At 41.5% G+C, this 26,363-nt stretch overlaps 3 protein-coding genes across 4 annotated transcripts; all 3 read left to right on the forward strand.

Annotated features, from left to right (window-relative positions):
* LOC119723533 lies at nucleotides 1-6,983 on the forward strand. Its single transcript, XM_038194237.1, has 3 exons — nucleotides 1-142; nucleotides 1,674-4,528; nucleotides 5,487-6,983. Exons 2-3 carry the CDS (start codon nucleotides 1,684-1,686, stop codon nucleotides 5,660-5,662), a joined length of 3,021 nt encoding a protein of 1,006 aa, XP_038050165.1. The 5' UTR covers nucleotides 1-142; nucleotides 1,674-1,683; the 3' UTR covers nucleotides 5,663-6,983.
* A 3,080-nt stretch (nucleotides 6,984-10,063) lies between these two features.
* On the forward strand, nucleotides 10,064-16,716 carry LOC119723536 (protein FAM122A-like). 2 transcript variants are annotated; one of them, XM_038194239.1, is made up of 9 exons: nucleotides 10,064-10,207; nucleotides 10,985-11,282; nucleotides 11,867-11,957; nucleotides 12,498-12,589; nucleotides 13,437-13,488; nucleotides 14,470-14,595; nucleotides 15,480-15,621; nucleotides 16,102-16,177; nucleotides 16,334-16,716. In XM_038194239.1, exons 2-9 carry the CDS (start codon nucleotides 11,098-11,100, stop codon nucleotides 16,464-16,466), a joined length of 897 nt encoding a protein of 298 aa, XP_038050167.1. In that variant the 5' UTR covers nucleotides 10,064-10,207; nucleotides 10,985-11,097; the 3' UTR covers nucleotides 16,467-16,716. The 2 variants fall into 2 exon arrangements, with proteins under 2 accessions (XP_038050167.1, XP_038050168.1); XM_038194240.1 differs by lacking the exon at nucleotides 10,064-10,207 and adding an exon at nucleotides 10,336-10,423.
* Nucleotides 16,717-21,255: 4,539 nt separating this feature from the next.
* LOC119723537 (alpha-(1,3)-fucosyltransferase 7-like) lies at nucleotides 21,256-24,370 on the forward strand. Its single transcript, XM_038194241.1, has 3 exons — nucleotides 21,256-21,428; nucleotides 21,837-21,917; nucleotides 22,831-24,370. Exons 2-3 carry the CDS (start codon nucleotides 21,906-21,908, stop codon nucleotides 24,175-24,177), a joined length of 1,359 nt encoding a protein of 452 aa, XP_038050169.1. The 5' UTR covers nucleotides 21,256-21,428; nucleotides 21,837-21,905; the 3' UTR covers nucleotides 24,178-24,370.
* Nucleotides 24,371-26,363: the final 1,993 nt, after the last annotated feature.

Genomic DNA, 26,363 nt, shown 5'->3' on the forward strand with positions numbered 1-26,363 from the left:
CAGAGAGTGAATTTCCCTGGTTTCCTTCACAACCGGCACAGCTTGATAATGTATCAGTGGATCACCAGCGATTGAAGCATGTCAAAGGTCAAGAGATTGGAGCGATGCTCGACCGAGTGCCGAAATTATCGTTAAAAACCTGGTAAAAGTCCACGAATTTGGCATTTTTTTGTTTATACAATTCAGAATCCTTTAGTTTTGTTTAATGTGTTTCGAAATAGCATAGCTGTGTTATACAATTGTTTCTGAAATATCGTTTAATAGATGTCAACAAACACTGGGCATGGAAATTCATGAAATTGGAATGGATGGGCTCTTGAACTTGTCACTTGAACTTAATGAAGTGGTCAATTTCTAATCTGGTATTCAGCAATAGGCAGTGTTTAGGCTATTCAGAAAAAGGTAGTCGGTTCTCTGTGCCATTTGTCATTCGGACTTCAAATATGGGGCCAGCAGCCGATTTTACGAAACGAAGTGGCTATCGATATTTTTTTGATACGCACGCAGGTATATAATTATTTGTTTCCCCACGTTTTGTCGAGCAGTGCGCCAGCTCAGCCGATAGAGGGTAGGATTTTGCACCGCGAGGTTTGCGGGTTCGAATCTCAGTTTTGCACTCGAATTTTTTTCCTTTTCTAACCTGAGGCTTTGGAGGATTTTTTTTAAAAGGGAAATAAAGTCCGAATTTCATAAAGTTCAAATTCACTTTTTTCCTTCTAATTTTATATTTTCTTGTCATGTTTTTTTATAAAAGTTGCCAGGTTGCAGTCTACCGTAACGATAGAAAATGGGAAATGCGTTACGGCTGCCGTAACAATAGCCACTGCGTTTACGAAAAAGTGCGTCGCTTGCACCATCACATGCGTAAGACTTCCGCAACAAATTTGTTACGCATCTCGCAATAAACTCACGATCGATTTCACCAAACTTGGCTTGGACGAGGTTAAAAACAACATTTACAACGGCTATTTGTGTGTAAATTTGTTCATTCGCAAATATCACTTCAGCCCACCATTTTGAAAATTATTTTGTCCGACTTTCTTTGGAATTGTTCGGCAACTCTTAAAAAAATATGAGTAAAATAGAAATTCATTTGGAAAAAAATGTTGCAACCTGACGTGACGCCACTTCTGCGATTGTGTAGCCTACGAAGTCTATGGAGAATCAAGAAAATTTTCTAACTAAAAAAATGACATGATGCACAAAAAATGCCACAAGAGAGTGTCCTTATAAATGCACAGTATTTGAAATATGGTGTGATGATCATTCAAAGCCACAGGACGTTCGTGCATCATGTAACGTATCATTACAGGCCGCGTGAAGCCGCCTTTCGTTGCTCAATTCACAGCATAAAAGCATCATATTAATAGACGTGTCTACATGTAGGTGTTATTTATAGATGTCTGTGACAATGGGTAACCGAGGACACGATATATATGTATACAGTTTTGCATAATTAATCATCGAATCTGCTTGCATATCATAGACCCTTGCTGTGCAAGGGGATAGTCCATTGACTAGGCCTAGGCTTGGCTGTCCATGTAATTCAGGGGAGGGAAATCGGACCTAATGCCGGCCCCATTCTATGGCCACTCACCAGACTGATTTGATTGATAGGAATTGTTGTCTATCATTTGAACTCAGAAATTATGCTTGTGAATTACTTTTGGCAGACTGGCCACCATGCAGCATGTACAAGATCAAAGCGATGGGCACGTGGAGATGACCTCACCTACAGCCTCGGTTCCCAGCACTTCCAACGATCACATCAATCTGAATGAGTTCCCATCCCATTTGGACTACACGTCGGCCCTCGATCACGACAGACAGGTATTCCAGGGTAACGATAGCTCAGACGTCTCCCATCATAGTTCAGGATCGATGAAATCGGCACTGTACAGCAGTGGAGGTCGCTCCAGGGTAACAAATCTCATGTTCCCTAAGGTGCGGCGCAGACCCTTCCAGTGCAAATACTGCACGTTCTCCTGCCCCTCGGCCACCAACCTGTCCATCCACATGCGGATACACACGGGGGAGAAGCCCTACAAGTGTGGCACCTGCTCCTATGCCTCGGCAAGAAAGCAGAACCTCTTCCGGCACATGGCAACAGTCCACAAAGCCGATCATGTGACCATGTGCGGTTCCACCCCGGCCATGTGTGCATATCCCATCGGAAACCGGTCCAGCGGTGAGGAACGGATGCCTGTGGTTGAAAATGTGTACGGCAATGTTCAAGATGTGGTCTTGATTGACGGTGATCCGGTCCAGATTGTCGGCAGGGACCGGGGGAGCTTCCCTGTATCTGAAGCTGCCTCCTCAAGTCCACATGTAACACCGGTGTTCCCTTGTGAAAGCGCCACCAGCAGCAGCCAGGAAGAGGATGTTGTTGAGGTTTTACCCGCAAACAACTCAACGCCCATCACTGAATTTTCAACAAGACACTACGCAGATGGCAGCAGATTCATATTCGCCGGTGGCGTCGGAGCAGCCACTGCATCGTCTCCATCACCTAAAGTTGATTCACCACAAATGTCTGTGCTCAATCACCAATTTGACAGTAGTAAGGAAACCCCGAAAATTCAAACCCAAACTAGTATTGTAAGTAACGAAGTTCCATCAATACATGTACCAAACTTAATATCCCCAGACAGAACCCCAGTTATCAAACCAGAAAGTCCTCTGCAGCCAGCAATATACAAAGAACCGATCACAGGAGCTCTCAAAAGGAAGCAAGGCAGACCCGCTGGCCACTCGACCCTGAAAAATATCTTAGATAGTCCACTGGTGCTTGGCAGTAAAGCTTGTGGTAGTCCTCCGTCAGTTTCCTCCAAAAGCTTACATGTAAGTACTGTGGACCACCTTGAGAAAACTGGATCAGGGATAAAGATCATCCAGACTGAAGAAGATCTTGAGGAAGTTCTGGAAGGAAGACAGAGAATGGATATCCAAGTTGCCCCATCGGGTGTGGGTAAGCACCAGGACTTCAGTCCGAGAAGCATGAATGGAGGTTCCTCAGTGGAACCGCTTGCCTTCTCTCATCTTAGAGAGAGCCCAGACACTGTTTACTATCCTGGAACTGATACTACTCCAGGTGGGACAAAGGAGGACGTCACACCTTCTGTGGATGCCATTCTGCCCTCTCAGACAAGCATGTTCCGCCATAGACATGTTTCCACCATGAAACCATCCTCGGCCCGTAAAGTTAATGAACATAAAGGCAGAAGTGGCCAAATGGCTTCAGAAGATGTGATCATGGTGGAGCAGATTTCTAGAACAGCAGTTCCACCCAACATTTCTGGTCAGAGAAATCAAATGCAGCAGTCCCCCCAAAAAACAAGCCAACTGAACATCAGAGATCATTCCTCATTCATAAACAAGACAGGAGAAAGAGTGGAAAGCTCCAATTTCCATGGTCGAAAGACTCCAGTCAGGAAACAATACCCGAACACAACGTTTGACGTTGACCGGAATCAAAGGTTGCAGCATGGAAGTCTTCCTAAGGATTCTCCCGCAAGCCTTGCAAGAACATCCTTGACGATACAGGTTGACTTGAACAAGATCATGTGCTGCGCTGCCAGAAAGTTGTTGAAAGCCCACTTGGTCGACTGTGATGTCTGCGAGATCAATCTGCCCTCGGAATCATGCGAGGAGCAGTGTTTGACAAATAGAAGTGGCAGATGTGGAAGAGGCAGGTGTTCTGCTCAGGAATATGATGAAGGTTACCTCGGGAGAGAAAGGTGCCGGTCGGATCCAAGGGATAATGAGGATGATCAGATGCAATCAGTGAACAGGAAATTGACTTTGTCAAGAGGTCTAGGCATTGACACAGGCATAGTAAACCAGGTGAAACGTGGAGATGCCATCATCAGAAGCGTAAGACAAAACAAGATGGGGGATGGACAAGGTGAAGTTGGAATGTCATTTTTAAGGCCAAAACAACCATTCTTATCCTCATCACATAATGAACATCCCATTTTCGCAGAGACTTCAGTTGTAAGCTCATCCAATGTACCTATTTCATCTACTTACTTCGGGGCTGATGCTGCCCGAACTGTTGATCATCTGCTAACAAGACGTATCAGTGAACCACAAGAAAGTGCCGAATATATTGCCTTCTTGAATGCCGAACAGGCTCGGGGAAAAGCAGCGAGCAAAAGGAAAAGCTCCAAAGTTAAACGTGTTTGCGACATTTGCGGAAAGGTTTGTCATTCCAGAGCCCAGCTTCTAAGCCATCGGCGGGTGCACATAGAAACCAGCCAGCTCTTTCGGTGTGCTGTCTGCCGTTACTGCACCCTGCACTACAAGCTCTTGAAGCGACACATTGTCGACAAGCACTCTGCTGCGTCCAAAAAGAACTCGTTCACGGAGTGCAAGATTTGCAAGACGGCAGTCAGGGTGACTGCAGTGGCGTTACACATGCAGACCGTGCACGGGCATGTCATCTGTGGCGCTGATGGGAAATCTGTAGACATGGATGACAGTGGAAAAGCTGAATGCTCTGTGGACCACACACACACCATTGCTGCAGGTACTGTTTTGGTAATCCATGTCATTGGCATACCGCTCAATGGAAAAGTCTTTGCCCCTTTAATTTGGGCGTTTCACAATGCAGTGCGCCACCAAGAGTTTGCAATGGAGAGTCCATTTTTCAAGTTTATGGTCAACAAAACATGGCCCATTTGAATGAGTGTCAGTAGACAACTTGAGCTATTTTGTTAAGGATTGGAGCATAGCGTTCTGCCGCCTTACAAAAAAACACCATATTGGAAAAAAAAGAAAAGGCAAACAGATCCTCGAATCATATGCTTACGAAACTGCAGACCGGAAAAATTTGTCGACCATCTCCCACAATGCACTGGAAAAAATGAACTCTCTGTGGCAAACTCTTGGTTTGTGGTAATTTTGAAAAGTGGTATTTTGGTATCAATTTCCAACGCTGGTCAGCTGACCAGCATTGAAAGAAAACTGGATTTTTTGGCAAATACTGCCCCCAATTTACCATATTTAGTTAGTCCGCATATGTTTTGCATTCGATTACACACCTACATGTATGAACAGGTACAAGCCAGCTAGACTGGTTCCCTGACCTTACAATTCCCTGACGCCTATAGATTGCTCCATTTCATCTTAAGTGGGGTCAGGGAACCACAGGCACTTGAGTGTTTTTTTCTTGGTTTTTCCAGCATCTACGAACCTCAAACTTCAGATGAGTCAGTCTGACAACATTTGCTGTAAACCCCTCCCCCCCGAATCCATCCATTTCTGAAAATTACAGCAAAAGCAAATGTTGCATGTTCACTTTAAAAAGTAAATTGTCCTTTCCGTTTATTCTTAAAAGTACTTCTAAGACATTCTTACTGAGGGTTATTTCAGATTCAAAATTTTGAGAGCTCTCCGAACCCATTCTGTTGTGATATTTACATCTGATGATGTGTTGTGCAATCGGAAAATTCCTTCTAATGGATCCTGTTTTTGCCATTTTGCAGAAGTTCAAGGTCCAAAACCTCCAGATGCTCTTGCCATGGAAACAGACAACGATGCCGTCAAGGAATCAGAGGCATCCCAAGCTGCTCAGGAGGGCTCGACCACAGAAGACGGGGGGAGTGTGCAAGATGTTTCCATAGCAATCAAACAGGAAACGGTGCAGGAAGATGAAGACTAAGTATTGAAGTTCAGGAACTTATGAAATTTGAAAGAAAAGCTGAAACATGGGAGCATTTGCAAGTAAATTGCACTTTAAATTTTTCTGACAGCTCTTTGCTTCAGACTCAAATGTGGCAGCTTCCTAGTTGAGGGCACCCTTTTAATTCATGCTATTTAACTCACACAGTCTTTTATAACTGGTACCAAGGGTAGATTTGGTAAGATCTCAGCCCCAAATCCCAATTTACATATAGTACATACAAGTACATGTGCTATGTAGTTGGGTACTTTTTCTCAAACTTGGTGACAAAAGAAGTGAATGAAGATTTATGCCTAGAGACGTAGCCCACATCAACAAAATTGTGGGTTGTGTAACCAAAACGTAATGATCTATGGATGTTTTTTAATCAATATTAGGTTTTGCCCTTCAACGACGTATAAACACTGTATACTCGGTGTGTTACCTCCCGAGTGACAGTTTGAAAAAATCAATCAGGTAGGTCTCGAACCCGTGACCTCCTGCTTTCTAGTGCAAACGTCTTGCCACTCGACCACCGAGCTAACGGGATCGCTTGGCTGGTTCGAATCTGATGTACATGTAGCCAGCAGCGGGTACCGTAATTAAACTATTCATACATGTTTAGATGAATTCAAAACGCAAATTCATTTAATGAATATGCTTTTTATAATGTTTGTATGTAGCGGGTGACGATTTTAATGTGTGCATTTATATGTTGATTGGCCAGCCAGTAAAATGTTGACATTTGTCACTGTTGGGCATGTTGGGTTTGCCTTGTTTTGGTAAAACAGTGAGAAAATTGCTTGTACATGTACATGTATAAACTACACATAAAGCACAAATGTATGTGTGTACATGCACTTTTGGGCTTCTGTCACATTTTAACTGCATGTAAATGAATTATTTATATCAATTATGTTATTTATGAAATTATCAGTATTATGATTGAGTGATCTCTTTACAATAGTCCACAATGAAAGTGGAATGCAATGAATGTACATTTAGGGAGAAGTATTTGCGTGTAAAATTGCTACAACTTAACTTAAGGCTGTTGGTCAAGTTACCACTTGAGTATTTTTGCTCTGTAGGAGGCACATAGTGAGCAAGTACAAACTCCAAAGTTGTTACAACAAAAGCAAAAGTGCAGATTGCCAATGCCGCTTGCCCCTTAGGATATCTGTAGGCACCATGCTGAATCAAACAAAAGCCACCAAATTCAAACTTTAAGGATTGCTACCTCCAATAGAATCCAGCTTCTAGAAAACAGATTTTATAATTCATGGCGCAGGTCAAAAAGGTCCGCTTGATATTGTTGGATTTATCGCGACATAGAAAACCTGTTCAAAACAGGGGATATACATGTAGTGTGACTGGGCAGTTTTAAACGTGATGTTAGGGGCTTGCCTGCCGATAATGAACCCAGATGAAGGTGGGGGTTATTTACAGCCACAAGGCCCATAACTGTTTTGTTCCACTGGTTCAGGTTGACTGACCGTAACCCTGAACCTAACCCTAAGACCAATGGGACGTCGGACCAATGGGACGTCGGACCAGTGGGCCGTCGGACCAGTGGGCCGTCGGACCAATGGGCCATCGGACCAATGGTACTTCGGACTATAGAGATGTCCCCCAGGTCAACTCAGTCCCAAACCAACTCTTTCAAATGGGACCTTTCTACCAATGGGACGTTTTTACCAATGGAACGTATAGAGCAATGGGCCGTCGGACCAATGGTACAAATGTACTTTAGACTATAGAGATGTCCCCCAGGTCAACTCGGTCCCAAACCAACTCTTTCCAATGGGACATTTCTACCAATGGGACGTTTCTACCAATGGGCCGTCGGACCAGTGGGCCGTCGGACCAGTGGGACGTCGGACCAGTGGGACGTCGGACCAGTGGGCCGTCGGACCAGTGGGCCGTCGGACCAATGGGCCATCGGACCAATGGTACTTCGGACTATAGAGATGTCCCCCAGGTCAACTCGGTCCCAAACCAACTCTTTCCAATGGGACATTTCTACCAATGGGACGTTTCTACCAATGGGCCGTCGGACCAATGGGCCGTCGGACCAATGGGACGTCGGACCAATGGGACGTCGGACCAATGGGACGTCGGACCGATGGTAATAATGTACTTTAGACTATAGAGATGTCCCCCAGGTCAACTCGATCCCAAATCAACTCTGTCCGAGTCATCTTGCCCCAAGTCAGCTCAGTCCCTGTTCAACTCAATCCAAGTCATCTAGGTCTCAAGGCAACTCGGTCTCAAGTCATCTCAGTCTCTGGTAAACTCGGTCCCTATGCAAAAAATATATGCACGCAACCATAAAGTATACTGACTGTGTTTAAGATCACAATTTTAACATTACCATTATTTTTTGATTACCTTTTTTTATACACCCTGCACAAGTGTGAACAATGTCCCAGGGAAAAGTGAATACGTAAATGATGAAGGGAATATATTTATGTAGGTTTATTGAAATAGTTGCATGTATTTGTTTAAGTTTTGAAAGTCTTAGAAGAAAATACCAGTATTTTTTTAAAGCCCTACAAAGTAAATGAAAGTGCATGAGTCTTCACTGCTGTGTGAATGTAATACCGTGCTCTGTACAACTCGCCTAAAATCAGCATCAGCAAATGTCAGCAATGTAGGAAAGTTTGACATTGAAATAAACGTCTGAAGATAGTTTCATGTAATCGTGCGGCAAAAACAGTAAGTTTCTTAACTTAAAGTAAGTAAATAATAACCTTTGTAATAGAAGTGTCATAGTATTTGAATTTACTTGCTTGGTCAGACATACATTGATAATCCTTTAAAAAGAACTCCCAAGAGAGTCTGTGAGATCTTGAATTTGTTTTATCCAGAAGTGCAGATGCGTAGCAAAAGTAGCCTACACGTGGTCCAATGGATTGTAAAAGCCCTATTTATTCAGGCAATTGCACTAAACATTTACAGACATTGAAGTGCTGTGCATTGAATTACAATGTAATAATTATGTAGAGGTATATTTCATCCATTGTGAGCATATGAATTCTTAAGAATGTATAAATATACGACTGATTGTGAAAAGCATTCTTAGAACTTTGCATTAATTTTTAACTTGTGCAAACAGTCTCACCGCCATCCCGGCTGGGCCACGCCTACTAATTCAACTGTCCAAGAAAAAATATCGTCGCGCGCGTCGAGCGCCCTCTTTCGGCAGTTTGGCGTTAATTTGTGATTTCCCGAACTTTGTTTTATTGTGCCAGCGGATTATTAAAAATTCAGAATCTCATCAAAATCGCTCAGTTTATATTTATGTACAATGTATAACCAAATACTTACGCACAAAAATGACTTAAAGTTTGTGTCAAACTGCCTTTAGTGTGAAGAAAATTCACAGGAGGTCATCAGCCAAATTCGGCGGGGACCAATCAAAAGAAGTTCTTTCTTTGACGTTCTCGATATCTCCGGTACGTACGTGTTTATTACACGGCGCGCGCGGCGGCGGCGCATGGTGGCTCCGTTTATGTCTGTACGTGTAGTAGTACAGCGTACGACCTGTGTACAAAAAAGTATTGACATCTTTTTGTACAGTGACCCATGAAACACAAGACGTCACTTATGGGGCTATGGGAGGGCGCCCCTAGCGTTGGATAGGTGAACGCGCGTAAGGCTACGTAGTACATGTATATAATCTCATGCGTAAAATAATTTCAAGTTAATCTGCCAACTAAAGCGGGTTTTCATGAAAGGGAAAATCAACTTTGCAAAGATGAAGAGACGAATAAAGGGATAAATAAATGAACGAATAAAAGGGGCAAATAAAAGCTAGGCCTGTCCGATAAAATAGTGACATGTTGAGATTTGGTCATCATGCATAAAACAGGGAAACTTGGTTATTGCATGGAGGAATAAGAATGTCAAGGCTTATACAAACACTGAGGAACATTTTAGGCGCCAAGTCTTATTTTCCTTTGTTTTATCTCGTTTTCCATTACTGATAGTACAAGGTATCCGTTATTATATTTATAACAAGGTAATTTGTAAAGTCCCAATTATAAAGGTGTTCGACTGCCGGGGGGGGGGGCGGGAGGAGGTAACCTGGAACTGGCAGCGTCGAGTGCTTCGAAAGTCTACAACTTTCCTGAAGTTGTTCAAATATTCAGAGAATAAACTACTTTAAAATGTTCAGTTCTGCAAAATGATGATTTTATCAAGAAGTTTATTAGCAGCTTTGCACAACTTAATTATCACGTCAAGTTGAGTGCGTGGAGCAAAAAATAATTGCTTTTACCTATCTAACGCTGGGAGCGCCCTTCCCCATCATGACCTCTGGGCAAGTACTTCCTGTTTCACTTTTTACACCGACTGTCCGACCTTCTTCATATTTTGGTATTATTAGTATAGTAATATAATACAGAATGTACGTACGTACATTTGTGTACGTACTGCACTGCTGCACTGTGCATGCAGCAGGGAATATTGCTAGGCGCTTTCAATGTCACCAAAAACTTTGACATGGGGTCGTTAGTTCTTCTCAAAATTTCCTTTCCTTAGTTGGTGAGTATTGCCCCCAGTTTCAACACCTTTTCTGTGAGTGTTACGTGGGTGCCAATTGTAATTAAGCAGTATTTCGGGAACAGAAGTTGATGATATTGTGCTTTATAATTTGATAATGATATGTTTGACTTTTTCAGCACAACCAAAACAAGTGTTGGCAGCATGTGCCTGTCCTGTCACTAAGTGTCGGGGCTAAAAGTTTCGCCAAGTTGCCTGGTATAAAAAAATAGGTTTTCTTTCAAAAAGTAATAATGTGAACACTGAAACAACTGCAGTGATTACTGGTGATGTTAGTCGTACTGAACTTCTTGCTGATTCAATTTAGATACATGCAAAATGCAAGAAAAAAAGACAAGGCCTGAAATAAACATGTCAAGGAAAGACTCCATCTCCAGCCCAGCCTCAGGCAAGCATGGCATTGAAAGGCATTTTGCTAAGGCAGTAAATATTTACCCGTACGACAGTCTACTACGCATGTGTTTTACAAAACAATCGTGGAACTGTGCTGTTAACACCTCTCAGTATTGGGAGTTGACAAACTCTTTGCTTCAGGAAGTAGTTTGCCAACTTCAAAGTCCTCGGGGAGCGAATATCGACTGTCCACCCTCAAACCATGTTATGTTTGTACACTTACACATGTCATTCTACGACCTCAATTTTCGAAATAAATATATGCCCTGGAAATCTGGAAATTTTTTTCTCCAAATGTTCTGTATTTTATTCAATACAATTACATGTTTTGCTTAAATTTACAGTTTCTTTTTGTTTTCCACTCAGTTCCCAGACAACAGATTCATACTTGTTTGACAAAGTCAAAAGAGTGTTCATCGCGCTCCTGAAAAAACTCAGCTCCTGAGTTCGTCGTACAAAAAACACTGGTTTATGTTCCCATGTACACGATGGGAGATAAGGACTCAATTTGCAGTCACGATGAGTCTGCTGACGAGGGGCAGATGGAGATCGAACGAGTCTTGAGCCCCAACGGGGACAGCCACGCCAGACCGGACGACAGTAGGGAGACGGGGATACTGCGCAGGTCCAACAGCGCCCCCATGTTTGACGGACCAACGATGAGGTACTAGATCCTAGCTTCTCTCCTCCCCAGTGCAATGGTGACCTCTAATATATCTTTGTACTCGCATTGGATACATTTTGTAAAGCCAGTGACCAGCGGTCAGCACTTTCTTGTGGGTGACTAGGTGTTACACCGCAACTATATGGAAATGGCCCCAACTGTAGTTGAAACTGTCCAAATTAACAAAAATTGGGGAATTCCTAACTATAGTCGAAACAAACCTAACTCTACATGTAGTTGGGACGATGCCGCTGTTGAGGCCTAACATGGGTACGACATATGGGCATGACATGCATGTTCATTGTTTTAATATGTTGACTGAGGCAGAGCCAGTGACATCCTGGAGCAGTGCAGAGGATAACATAGGCCTAAATGTATGCACAGCTGAGCATAAACAACACAAGGTCCAGCCTAAGACCTTGACACAGTGCATCCTCCAAAATCGGCTGTACAGTTTTGCCATGTAGCCACAATCCTGCAAAATCCTCCGTTTTGCAAAGACATTTGTGGAGGATTTGGGAAGATTAAGGTTAAAGAGTTGTATGTTTGTATATTTATGTGTTTATTTCTTCTCTTTCTCTTAGTGATGAGTCGCCCGTATTTCAACCAATCAGAGAGAGACAGAGAGTGCGACGATTCAGCGCCAACTTGTCCGGCAATGGCAAAGCTGCCAATGTGAGTACAGTTCGCATTCTTCCTGTTTACGACAGTGTTGAAGTCGAGTCCATCACAAATTCTGTCACAAGTCCAATCAAACGTAAGGCTTGTGCTACTAGACGCCATGCTACTGCCGTGCCAAAACTTAATCGAAATGAGTACGGCAATGTGTCGCATACGAACGCAGTTGCTCTAAACGCCAAACTTAACAGTCAAAGCTTAATGCACCTTGAGCAACTGGCTAGGTTCAAGCAGTTGAAGCAGTTCAATGAACTTTCGTTTACCGCTTGGCTTACTGTCCTGAATCCATCAAAATCCCCAACTGTTTCAAAGTGGAGGTATTCTGAATCTGCCGAAATCCTCCCGAACAGGGGTGTGGATTTTGATGGACAGGTACGTTAGGGTTAATTTCTAGCTGTTAGTCAAGTTTGTAGGACCTCGCTTTTGTTAACATGTAAATGCACAGTGACAATTCAAAGAACAAGCTTTGTTCTACAACAATAAGGTTTGTGTAACTTATGATCTGGACTTAAATAGAGTCGATGAATTGATTTCCAGGCGAGTACCCCGGTGCGCATTCCATCGCGCATCCGACAGATACAACAGGAAGAGAGTCTGGATGTTCGCAGCAGAGAAGCAGAGCACGAAAGGTTAGCTCCTCAGATTTTTGTGGACTTATAAAGTCTTAGATAACCATGGATCCCAAAGTTCTCTTGTAATTGATGTGCTCTAAGGGATTTTTAAGAGAGTAGGCAGCCTTAACCTAAACCCCGTGGGTTCTTTTTGCTAGGAAACATCCTCAATCCTCCAGAATCCTCCAAAATGTTGCACTTATGTTCCAATGAAGGATACCCACTGCCTCAATCCTTCAAAATCCTCCAACAGCCCTTCCTCTCAAAACGCATTTAGCCTCAATCCTCCAAAAATCCTCCTCTTCAAACACCATTCAGCCTCATACAATCCTCCATAATCCTCCAAAACCACCCAGAGGACTTTGGAGGTTTCAGGAAGGTTAGGATTAATGCTTTGTAACGATTCATGTTTTAAGGTTATCAACACAAGGCCAGTTGGTAGAGCAACGAACAACTTTCTAGAGAATGCAGGTCCAAATCCCACTCCAATTCATTGTTCAACCTCACATTGATTTAACGTAATCAGTGTCAGTTGTATGCATCCATGCTGGTTTATTTGATAGTTAGGTTCCATCTCAATTTATATCTGGGTCGAGTTCGGGACAATTAGTCCTGGACATTGTATCGGGTATAAGTTGCAGGGTTCTGAACAAATTCCCCGCAATCTTCCCGCATTGAAGTCACAAGTATTGATGAGTCAAGCAGTTGCTCATGCGAAAATTTTCCCGGAACATATCCTGGACAAATGCAGAGCTTCTTCCGGACATAGTGAATGATTCTACCCGCAACTTGTCCGGATACGATTTTGAGACGGGCCTTTACTCAGCTGTATCACACTCTTGAATTTTGTCATCTTCGTCTACAGAGAAGTGCAGTCCGCCTTTCAGATCAGTCATTCTTGTGATGAAATGAAGTTGGTAAGTACAACTGTTATATGCTTCAGTTTTAAAACTAAATGGGCATATCTTTGTGATAGTAATTTAAAAATATCTTTAGTGATAGATACTCGGTGCACATTCAGTTCTTCACAATCCTCCCTTTGTTTGATCAGTCACAGACATCAAATTAGGTTTTGCCCTTCACCGACGTATAAACACTGTATACTCAGTGTGTTACCTCTGAGTGATAGTTGGAAAAACTCACTCGGGTGGGACTCGAACCCACGACCTCCTGCTTTCTAGTGCAGATGTCTTACCACTCGACCACCGAGCTAACGGGATCGGTTGGCTGGTTCGAATCAGATGTACATAGCAGTGGGTACCGCATTAACTATTCAGCAGATGGAATTTTTGAAAGCAGGAGGTTGCGGGTTCGAGTCCCACCCGAGTGATTTTTTCCAACTTTCACTCGGGAGGTAACACACTGAGTATACAGTGTTTATACATCGGTGAAGGGCAAACCTAATTTGATTTACATCACCCTGACGCAAAAATTCCATCTGCTGTACAGTCACAGACAGTCAAAAATTCAATCCTGTTCCCCTGCCATGCCTTTTTTACACAGGCTAGTCACCAACAGTCAAATTCCATCTACAGACAAAAGCAAGTGACTGGTAGGCAAAGCTGTCTTATCAATCTCCTACAGTCAAAGCGTACATGTAGCTATATCAGGTTTCTTAACAATCACAGCCAGTCAATCCTGCTTTATGAAGGCAAGGAGCACACAATTTTAAAAATAGTCACCTGATTTATTTTGACCGCTGGACTGGCCTTGTTGAAATTGCCAGCCAGAGAGGGATGGTTATTTAAAGAAGGAATCTCTGGTACTCGCCTTGTGTAAACATCCACTTTCGTTTCATTTGAATTTTTGTGTTTGTTTTTTTTGTATTAGTAAGCAGTATATCGTTTTTGACAGATTTACAAAATATATAACGGAACGTTTTGTGCCTTGTGTTTCAGGGTGAGAGCATCAAGGCTCTAAGATCGGATGGTAAGACGTCATTCTCAGAGCCGCTGCGGATCCTGACCTCATCCCTTCCTGTTCCATCTACGCCCTCACCCAACAGAGACCGGACGCCAGGAAAGGTGAATTGACTGGCTGGAATTTTTGAAATGCCATCAAACAGGGCCAGTACAGTGTAGTATAGAAACATTTTGGCCAGAAGAATGAATTTCGACCCAAATTTAAATCCCCTGTGTATTTTGGCAGAAACCTTCCCCGATCCACCTTTGCATGGGAACCTGTCGGCACTTTCCTTGTGCTTTAGACTTAAGAGTTGTGTACGACCCCATAACTTATGTAAAGTAACATGTACATGTATGTACAATAACTGGGCTCCAGATGTACTTTCTGCAAACCGTACCACTGAGCAGATTTTTAAGGATCTAAATATGATGGGGCAATATGTACATGTAGAGGCGTTTGTCCCATACACAATGCGTGCACACAGAGACTCTTAAGGGCATCGCACCTTCTAAAGGCAACTCTTGGCTGGCGCGGGGTTGCATAAAATGTAAATTTCCATGTAGAATGGTTTTCATTTTGAAGATTCTCCACAAAATGGCATTCAAAAGCTTTCTTTTTCATTGTCTGCAGGCATGCAACTTTTCCTCGGATCAGCTGATTTCCTTGCTTTTCACTTCAAACTTATACCGTTGAAAATTGAAAAAAAAAACACTGAACGAAGTCTTGTAAAGATTGGAGTTCCCTCGTTTTTTTGTTTCTTCCAAGCTGCATGCCTGTGTCTGAAAAGTTACTAAGTAATGTGTAAAGTTGGTTACGGGTACCTGATCCCAACCAGTTCCTGACATCAGCGGTCAGGTTCTAAGGTACCTAATTCCTATCTGCCTCTTCAGCACTGTGTGGTAATGTTAAAAGTTTAAAACTTTCACTTCTTAGGGTGTAGTTATGCATACCGGTAGCACAGACGGAATGGATGAGTATTCCCCTTTTTTGTCCCCCCTTCCAGCAATGCTTTTCACCATCGATGCAGATCTCCATGCGCAGTAACTCTCTCACCCCCAGCCCGATACCAAGCCCCACCAGACAGACATCAAGACGCAGCATGAGCCCTGTACTTAAACCAAGTCTACTTAACCTCAAGAGGAAATGTAAGTCCGTCAAGTTTTTAGCGTAGTTGCATTCAATCTGTATTCACCCTGATTGAAGTTGCCGTTTGTAAATCGTCAGGTGCCTGGAAGAAGGTCGTAAGGTCGAAAGTTGGGTCAAAAGGTCCAATTTGGATTTTTCGTATAATCGATAGAGCTTGGAAATATCTTTCATTTGATATATGTATTGTCTCAAGGGGCTACATCATAGTGACATAATTAACAGTAAACAAAAGACGGAAGGAGGGTATTCATTATTTGTGCCCGGCAAAAGGACGTTAACGTGTAATACTAATGTATCAAAAATGTTCGAAGCGCGCTAAGGTCCCACTCAAGTGGGTACGCAAAGCCAATTTTGTTCCTGGCAAAAGGATGTAAGGATTTAACATGCCGCTTAAGCGTACTTTTAAGGCTTGGGAAGTTTTGGAAGGCGTGGGAATTTTCTTTTATAGACTCAGTCATTTTTTTTCTCTCCAAATACAGATGACAGTGACAGTGATGCTACCCCACCAAAGAGACAACTTCTATGTTCTCCATCTCACAACAGCAGTAATCAAAGGTAATATATCCCTCGTCTCAGTTTTCATTTTTTCGGTTTGGTTTAGAAACAAGTCACCAAAAGTCAAAAATTCTCAATCTTTTAAGCGTTTAGGCATTTTGAATATTATGTGATTGTCAATCTCATATACTTTATCATTGCGTTTATTATACCTAGTTTATGCAGTTTGAGTTCTGATGATGCCAGCCCCCCACAGAGAAACATCCCGGACCCCTCGGCTAGCTTGGCCATCCCCGTATCCACGAGTGGATCGGTCTTTGCTTTTGCTATGAGTGACACGCACCTTTGACAGTAAGCCTGTTCCATTTAACTGAAAAAGGGGGAAAGTCTAGGTATACACATGTGGTTGTCTTTGTTTCTTTTGATCATCCAAGATGATTTTGTGTGTGAGTTTGTTTCTGCAATCAGTAGGGGACGTTGAACAATAGAGGACAAATAGGGTCCTCAATTCCCAATAGGTCCCCAATTTGGTAGGTCTTCCTAAAAAGTTCAAGTACAAACAAAAGAGGGACAATAGGGGGTTCACGATTGCAGGCAAATACACACTTGTGTGTGTTTGTTTATGGTGTAAATCGAGGACACACACACGCAACATCATCGGTGAATTGAGGACAGGAACCAAATCGAGGACGACCTCGATTAGAAAACGTGTACAAAACCAATGAGAGCTGTTGCAAAAAAGTTAGTACAAACAAAGGAAAAGGGAAGAGGAACAAAAGGAAATCCTCGATTCTCACCATAAACAAACGTGCTAGTGTCCGTGTGTGTCTTAAGAAATCTTTGTATTTGTTGCAGTCTGGTAGTGGTAAGAATAATGTGTTTGGATTAAAGGGAATATACATCATTTGCTTTTGCTGTAATTTTCAGAAATGGATGGAATTGGGGGGTTGGAAATATATAGCAAATATAGTTACACTGACTTTTTTGAGGTTTTGGGTTCGAAAATGCTATAAAAACCAAGAAAAACAATCATTTTCCTGTAGTCTGGTTCCCTGACTCCATATAAGAAGAAACAGAGCAGTTTACAAACATTGGGAAATTGTAAGGTCAGGGAACCAGTCTAGCTGGCTTGTACCCGTTCATAGGTGTGTAATCGATTGCAAACAAGTGCGATGGTCAATTGGGGCCTGTATTTGAAAAAAAGCCAGTTTTTTCCAACGCTGGTCGGCCGACCAGCTTTGGAAATTGATACAAAAATACCACTTTTCTTGAAAATGACAGTATACAAGGTGCCATGATTTTACAGGATGCTTTACACTGTCATTCACTAACAGCCCAGCAAGGTATTTCAAAATGAGTTGGTAGTTTTATTTTGTGATGTTTGCAAATGTTGTATTTTCCCTTTAAACCGTTATGTAAATGTACATAGAGGGTGTGCCGAGGGTTTAGCTGAAATAATTTAGAGCCAGCTTAGCAGTGTTGAAGTCGAGTCCATCACAAGTCTTTGCAAGACCATCACAAGTCCTCCAGTCTGAATTCAAGTCACAATAGTTCAAATGGGTGGTGCTTAGTCAGTCATAATATGGGCGATTCCCAATATAGTGCGCCGAGAGAGGTTTCCACGGAGAGTCCATTTTTCGCAGTGCATTGTGGGAGAGGGTCGACAAATTTGTCGGGTCAGTAGGTTCGTAAGCTTATGATTCGAGTATCTTTTTCTTCTCTTTTTTTTATCAAGATATGGTGTTTTTTGTGACGCGGAAAAAATGCTTTGGCTCGATCTATCAACAAATTTCCTAAAGTTGTCTACTGACATTTGTTCAAATCATGGCGAGTCGGCCATGGTTTTGCCGACCGTAAACTTGCAAAAAAGGACCCTCCATGGCATCCTCTTGGTGGTTCACTGTATTCAGAAATGTCTGTATTGTTAATACGTTGTTGCTTGTAACTGGACTTCTGACTTACTTTTGACCGGACTTTCGATATTAAAGACTTGTGTTTGACTCGACCACAGCACTGCAGTTTAGTGTTTAAAAGCCCTTTCAGAGGCCTAAGGCCCCCAAAAAATGAAAATAGTCGGTCTCTGGTCAGACCAAAGTTCCAGAATTGATTGATTTTTTTTTTTTTTAAAGCATGGATTGTACATACAAGGTGGGTACTATTTTTTTGCTTTTTTGGTGTCCTCATATACATTGGTGTCCTCCATAATTTACCTTGGTGCCCTCCATCATTTGCCTTGGTGCGGTTTCCCCATTCCTTGGTACAAAAAATTGAGAAGTTGCAGAAATAGAGGGCGCTATTGTAGCTACCGCAGACAATTTTGAAGAAAAAAAAAAGGTTGACGGGCACGATTCAAATCGACGTGCGCGCTGACCAGAGACCGACTATTTATTTTTTGGGGGTCTAACCTCCAAACCGATATATTTTAATAATAAGTATATTTTAATTTAGAGCTATGGTTTTGCCATTGTCTTTTAGTGCTTTGGTTTGAAAGGATTGCACAGTGCATTGATATAATTTTACACAAGATATTAAGCGAGTGTCAATAAAAATGTAGCAATCAGTCCATAAATAATATCAAATACTAGCACTCTCATTTTGCAAAACTTATCAACAGAGTCTGAAGGTGTAGTAAAAAATTACCAATCTTGTGGCTCATTTATTGGCTATTGTCACATGACAGGTCACATGATGGCTACATGTAGTTGCCACAAAACATACCGGTAGTATTAGACTTTAAGAACTATTTTTACAGTCGCGCAACCTTATATAAATCCCATAATTACACATTTAATGCGTTATTGACGGTAAAATCATGAAGTGTTTAAAAGAAAGTCTTGAATTTTTTTGATTTTTTTTTGTAAACGCAACTGTATAGTTATTAAAGGGATAGTGCAAACTGTACAAATATGCTTGTATAAATGTAGATAATGATAATACAGTGTATATTAATCATGTAAATTTCAAACTATTCAGAGAGTTGATGATATGTATAATTTATAATCAGATAGTAGTTGTACATAGATGGCCTGCATGATCTATACGTTGAGCAGTTATGAAATATTAATGGTAATCAGCATGTAGTTCATGCATGTAAAGAGGTTTTTCGAAACTACGCTTCGTCTTTGACTGGCTCCAGAAACTGCTTCAGAAATATCAAATCTAATAATAAAGCACCAAATATTAGATGCATGGTTTATACACCAAAGTTTTTTAACCAGTTCGCGCCGGAACTATCTTGGCATTTTTTTTCACGACCCTCGATGCCAGACCTGAGACGCCGGGTTAGGCCGTCATCTGCGGGTAGCACACCCTGATATTTCCGGCCTTGCTATCTGCGAGCGGGCCGCAGACAGATATTTCCGGCCTCGCTCATTGCGTGTTTATCTGTCATCTGTTCCGAATACCGCAAAACCTTTGCGTGTATACACGTCGCCCGGCGCGAACTGGTTAACATGATTTTGAATTAACAGATGAAGCCGAAGCCACTAGATGAAGCCTAGGTTCCACAATATGTGGTTGAGAAAAATCAAGGGTAAAAATATTTTTTAAAATGAAAGGGCTATATATATTGTATATCACAAGCTGTACATTATGCTGCGTTTTTGAGTTGGATAAGCCTATGAGTCAATACTTGATAGTCTTCTAAAGCGTGCCCAGTAATTGTTATCATACAAATAATGAACGTTTATGAGTGCAATGGTAAGAGTAATTTCATGAGTTCGCCTCGTGGAATGGAACATTTTCTGTCTGTCACGGAATGAAATTGTTCTTTCAATTGTACAAATTTGACACCTTCATTAATTGTTTTATACAACACCTGAATATATCCTCGTCATCCGATTTGTCAGAGCCACAAACAGTGTGACAGTGCAATGGGACTTCAATTTACCGTGGAATAAAACTTCTATTTTTGCAGTGCGGCCAGGCCGTGGGTTGGGACAAATGTGATCAACGACCAATCAGATGACGGGTATTTATTCAGGCATTGTATGTTTCTGAGTTACAATAATTTTGATGACGCACCACGGCAACTGCTGTTGCCAACTTCCAGGAGCTGCAAAACACAGAAATTATTTTGGCAAAGAAGATATAGTTGCTTGCGAGGTCGGGTCGGGGCTGGAGGGCAATGGGGCCAGGTCGAATTTTCCAAATTTGTAATGGCCGGTTGCAGCTCTATTAACAGCTCTTTGAAATTCTATGAAAGCTTCCAGGGTGAACATGTAGTTTGCTTTAAAAAAAATAATAATAATAAGAGTGACGCAACAAAGTAAATAACTATGCACTTGCAAGTATTAGGGCCAAGTCACATAAGTCAATGTTTACAGGAAACCTGGAGACAACCAAATAAACTACGAACTAAAGAAACCCTCAAGAAGAACACGTTACATTTTCCTGACATTTTTAAGGAAATTCCTTATTTTTTTCTTGGAGATCGCCCAGAATAAGTTGCCTGTAAATTGTCTGGTGTGCCGTGACAGTGTTAGTGTAATGCTAATTTAGGTGGCTTTTTTCAAATCGCTTTTTTTTCCCTTTAATGAATATTGCAACTCCAAGAGACTTAATCCCATTCATTCCGCAAGAAAGTAGTTAATCATTTGTATGTGCGACCATGAAGTATAGTCGACAGATTTTATCTCTTTCCGATATGCCGTGAAAATAGGGTTAGATTGTCTTCAAAAAATCTAATTTCCATAACTCTTGTTGGCCGTATCTGGTTGCATTCTGACATTGATTAGCAGAAATGTGCATGAGTTACCAAAACAGCTGTGTAAAGGTATGCATGCAGAGCAGCTGCAGAAAGCTATTAAATACCGGCTTAGAGTTTTGACCCAGTAATAAATTGATTGAGGAGAAAAATCTGGATCTTAATGAGTCATTGTGAGAGAGAATTATATCATTTACTGTCTGTGCGAATTGGCCCCCCATCCCTAAGATTTTAATACGCCCATTGTTATGGAAGTATTTATTAAACATAATTTATACATGTAAATGATCCTTACAAAAGGAACGACTTGCATCAAGACTAGCCACGTACGTAGTTTGCTCAACCAAAACAAGCCATTGTACTGCCTCCTATTAAGCATCTTCAGATCTTTTGTCATGTTAACAACGCTCTCATTCATTCGTGTGCACCAGACTGGTTAACGGTATACGTGTAGATGGTGGTGAAGACGTGGCCATGATGATAAGTGAATCTTCTGTTGAGTATCGCTTATGCAGAAACTCTGTTTACTCCCATGTGCTGTTAGCACCGTTCTATGCAAGTGCAAAACACAACTCCGCTTTCGTAATATAACTGCAGGCCTATAAGGTGAGTGAAATATTACTTATTTATAACTGCTGTGTAGTTTCGAGTAATTCTGTTAACTGGCCGACAAGCTCATCAACTTCATACTCTCACACTATGAACATCTGATGAAGGTGTTCATAGTGTCAGTACCATATTTTTCTCATTTTTACGTGTCCGGCCAACGCCTGTATTCACAAACCATTTAGTAAAAGCTTTTGATACCAGATCGTTTCTTGCAGTTGATTATAAGTTTACTTACATTTTGTCTCAAAGACGATCTACAGGTCCTAAACGCGACACAGGAATAACGCATTTTCAACGGACCAATTTTCTTAGCGTGATTTACTGGAGAATAAAGAATGGTGATGATATGAGTGAAGATTTGAATACAATTTTTGAACTATGACTACTTTATGATTCTTCCGATAGATATGAAAGACTGGAGCCCATGTAGTCGACTGATCGTTATCCTTATTTGAAGAAAGGGGATACCGCAATATGACTGGACCGGTAAGTATTTGCTCATTTTTATTAGGCCATCAATCGGGCTGAAATTCACTCTCTTGATGCCACACGGCATATACAAAAGTTAGGCCCATACGTACATCATGTAGTCCTAAATCAATGGCTCGAACACTCGTACCACTACCAGAAAATATGGTGAGGTTACCTTACCAAACACTATATGAGCTGACTTAACCGATTTCGAAACAACGTTGGTCTCTTATCATTCACAGAATGTACATCCACTCCTTTCGAGCGAAAATCCACTCAACTTGAATGAATAATCATTCACCCCAACCGACTGAATCTATACAGTCGAACACCTTTATATAACAAGGTCCTTGGGACTTTACAAATTACCTTGTTTATAACAGGTACGTTGTATTAACAGTAATGGAAAACAAAGAAAACCAAAGACTTGGGACCTAAAATGTTGCTTTTAAGTTTTAAGTTGAACAGTGATCAGAGTTCAACTGCCGAGTTACAGTGAAATTCATTCAATAGAAAATATCGAGTTTTCGCTCCAGTCTCGAATGCTGTGATTCTCTTTCAAAGTGTTTCAATCCAAAATTGGAGTGATTTTTCAAACTAAATTTACTAGTCTTGTCCATAGTTTCACTCTTTCGAATTTAGACATTGGCATGATATGCAGCTGTTTTATCACTCGTATGCACCCGGAGTCAAAGCATCATACCAAGTTGCTTAAACAGTCACAGTCAGTCAATCCTGCTTTTTGTAGGCTGGGAATAAATAACCGGTTTTTAATCAGACCAACTATAGCCAAAGGTGGTCGTTACTATACGTACTGTTCATCAATGGTGCTCCTGCATTCATCCATGACTATACATTATAAAGGAATACAATTTTGTTTAAAGTGTTTAACTTAAAAGCTTATTGTTTGATTTCTGTTTCTTTTCAGAAAGGGGCCTTCTTGTTGATTGTATTAATTGCCGCCATTGTGTATGTGTGTCTTGTACTGGATTATGTGCCAAAGATCCAGCTTACGAACACGAAAAGGAGAGCGCCACTGAGAAGCATTATGCTGAGCAATATCAGTCGTGTAGAAGGACGACTCCACAGTTCAGATAATGTCAAGGAAGCGTCGAACAAAACTATGATGCGAAATGATGTCACTGTGGTCTCCAGAAAACGGGAATTGAGCAAACCGTCCCCAGGTCATTGTTTTTACAAGATCCAAGTGTACGACAAAGGAGACAAACTTGCCAAGCACAGACCAGCACTAGAGAGCATTGTAAGGCAGTCAAAAGGGAGCCCAGACATCAGAGCCAATGTTTCCTGTCTGAACGACTGCATCGTGGAGATCTCGATTGCCGGCGAGAAGAACAAGTTTGCAGGAATGGACGCCGTGGTCTTTCACTTCATGAAGAATCTGATCCCGAAGCCCCAGCCCCCAGCTAGCATGAACCCTGACCAGACCTGGGTATACTTCTCGTGGGAATCCCCGCGGTCCAACCGTGGCGAGGTATCACCCATAGCCCAGTTACCGGTCAATGCCGTGTGGACGTATTACAGAGGATCCGATATCACCACTCCGTATGGGTTCTACGATCCCGGGACACCCATGGCGAAGGAGACGAAGTCGGCGGACGAGTGGCTTCAGGGGAAGTCCAAGCTCGCCCTGTGGATGGCAAGTAACTGCAAAGGTACCTTCTGGCCGAGAAGTGACTTCGTACGCGAACTCCAGAAATACGTCCCAGTCGATGTGTACGGAGCCTGCGGGAAACTCAAGTGCTCGCCCAGTTGGTCGACTAAATGCACGGTGGACCTGGTGCGTCAGTACAAGTTCTATTTGTCGTTGGAGAATGCCGAATGCGAGGATTACATTACCGAGAAACTCTGGAACAAGCCGTTGATGCAAGGGGTGGTCCCCATCGTGTACGGCCCCAGACGGAAGGTCTATGAGGAGTTGCTGCCTCCCAAGTCATTCATTTACATTGGGGATTACAAAAGCATAAAGGAGCTGGCAGACTATTTGAAACTCTTGGACTCCAAACCAGAAATGTACATCGAGTACTTGAAATGGCAGTACGAAGGCAGCGTAGGGGTTCATCAGGTTATGCACGAGTCCTATGACCCAGCCCTGTTTTGCAATCTGATTCCTTTCATTGACAAAGTGAAGCGGGGCCAGTTGAAACGGACACCAGTGGGCGAAAGCAGTTTTTCGAAAACGTGTAGAAAAGGTCGCGAAAATAAGGAAGACAATTACAGCTCAACTTTTGGACTGGGGAAATGGAATCCTTGGTAGATTTTACTTTCAGAATTACATCACTTAGAACTCCAATAACAAATTTTAAATAAAATTGTACAAAATAAAGGTTACGTTGGACTGTGTACAATATATATTAATCCCTTCTCCAATAAACGAATTTTAAATCAAGCTTACAGAATAAAAGGCAACTTTAACTCTAGTGTTTGTAAAATAGATGTCCCTGCTCCGTTAAGGCCAAAAAAAGTCTCCGGTTTCTGGTATGGAGCTTGCCCAAAACTAGTGGTGCGGCGACACGGCTTTTTTTTTACCGGTTTTTTCCCCTTCAAATGTCGGCTGATGACTGCAAATGGTGCCCGACTAAACTTAGTGCAAATATATAAGTCCAAAGAGGCCACATAAAGCTTATTCTAGATCGTAACCCCATCTAAAAACACGTTAAACTTGTGCAGCAGCAGGATTCCAGTCAAACCAGTGAGTTTGGCGGTTTTGAGACATCATCTTTCATTGAAAAAAAAATCATTTTGCCAACGCGCATGGCTACGGCGACGCGCGTGCATGCCAGAAACCGGAGACTTTTTTTGGCCTAAATGAATCTTAAGTGATTTTTACAAAATAATAGTCACACCAAACCTTTCAAAAGTGATTGATGCCTCCCTTGTAAAACGAATCTTCAATGTAGTTTTGCTCAATATTGGTCAAATTATACTTCATAATTTGGAGAAATACCAGGGTGAACAAACACAATATAAAGCTGTCTGCAAGTCAGTTATTAGATAGCGGAATTTAATTTCCATCGGTTTAAGTTTAAAATGTTTATTCTTACATTTAAGAAGAGACAGAGCTTAAAATAAGGCTAATATCCTAGACATGAAAATTGCATTTCTCTGACGCGCTACAAACATTTGTTTTCCAGTTTTGTTTGCGTATGTAGTACAATGTATTACAGTTTTACTATTCAGTTGTTGAAAGTTCCAAGATCGTTAAATTATTTTATTTGTTAACAACTTTTTCAATTCATTTTTTTTTTAATTTCCATAAAATGATTCTAATCATTCAATGAAAAAGTACACACCGAGAAGTTCTTTTAAATGCGTCTTCGGGCACATTTATGTGGGTTTTTTTCGTCGAACTTTCCCACAAAACTGAAATTTCCTAGAAATCGCCTATAAAGTGACATAATACAGGGTGTTTCAAAAAAAAAAAAAACCGAGCTTATTTTGTTGATTTCTCGGGCATGAGCATTACCTCCATGTCTTACTAATGGAGATCAATGGGTATGACTAATTGTTTAGGAAAATGGTAACCACCATCTGTTACATAACCATGTCTTCTTTTTCTTGACATCACAAACTCCATTTTTCCGTCAAGGATGACTGAGCACCAAGTGATGTAACTGACATGCCAGAAATGGCCTTGTAACACATGCACCATGATATTATTGACAGTTTCAGCATGTTGAACATAACAAAATCCAAAATTTGACTTTGCTGGGAAATATAAAAATTGTAAAGAGTTAACCTTGCATTTTCTTCAAAATTGGGGAAAATTTGACTTTTCTGGTAAATTTAACATTGTAAGGGGGTTAACCTTGCATTTTCTTCAAAATTGGGCAAAATTTGACTTTTCTGGGAAATTCCAGATTGTTAGGGGTCAACCTTGTATTTTCATTAAAATTGGGCAAAATTTGATCTTTCTGGGACATTTCAGATTGTAAGGGGTTAACCTTGCATTTTCATCAAAATTGGGCAAAATTGGACTTTTCTGGTAAATTTCAGAATGTTAGGGGTTAACCTTGCATTTTCATCAAAATTGGGCAAAATTTGACCTCTATGGGAAATTTTAAATTGTAAGGGGTTAACCTTGCATTTTCATCAAAATCGGACAAAATTTGACTGCAGGGAAATTTTAAATTGTCAGGGGTTAACCTTGCATTTTCATGAAAATTGGGCAAAATTTGACTTTTCTGGGAAATTTCAGCTTGTAAGGGGTTAACCTTGCATTTTCATCAAAATTGGGCGAAATTTGACTGCAGGGAAATTTTAAATTGTCAGGGGTTAACCTTGCATTTTCATCAAAATTGGGCAAAATTTGACTTTTCTTGGAAATTTCAGATTGTTAGGGGTTAACCTTGCATTTTCATTACAATCGGCCAAAATTTGACTTTTCTGAGAAATTTCAGATAATAAGGGGTTAACCTTGCATTTTCATCAAAATCGGGCAAA

This window comes from Patiria miniata, unplaced genomic scaffold (assembly GCF_015706575.1).
Source record: "Patiria miniata isolate m_02_andy unplaced genomic scaffold, ASM1570657v1 HiC_scaffold_17, whole genome shotgun sequence".
Classification (NCBI taxonomy): Eukaryota; Metazoa; Echinodermata; class Asteroidea; order Valvatida; family Asterinidae; genus Patiria; species Patiria miniata.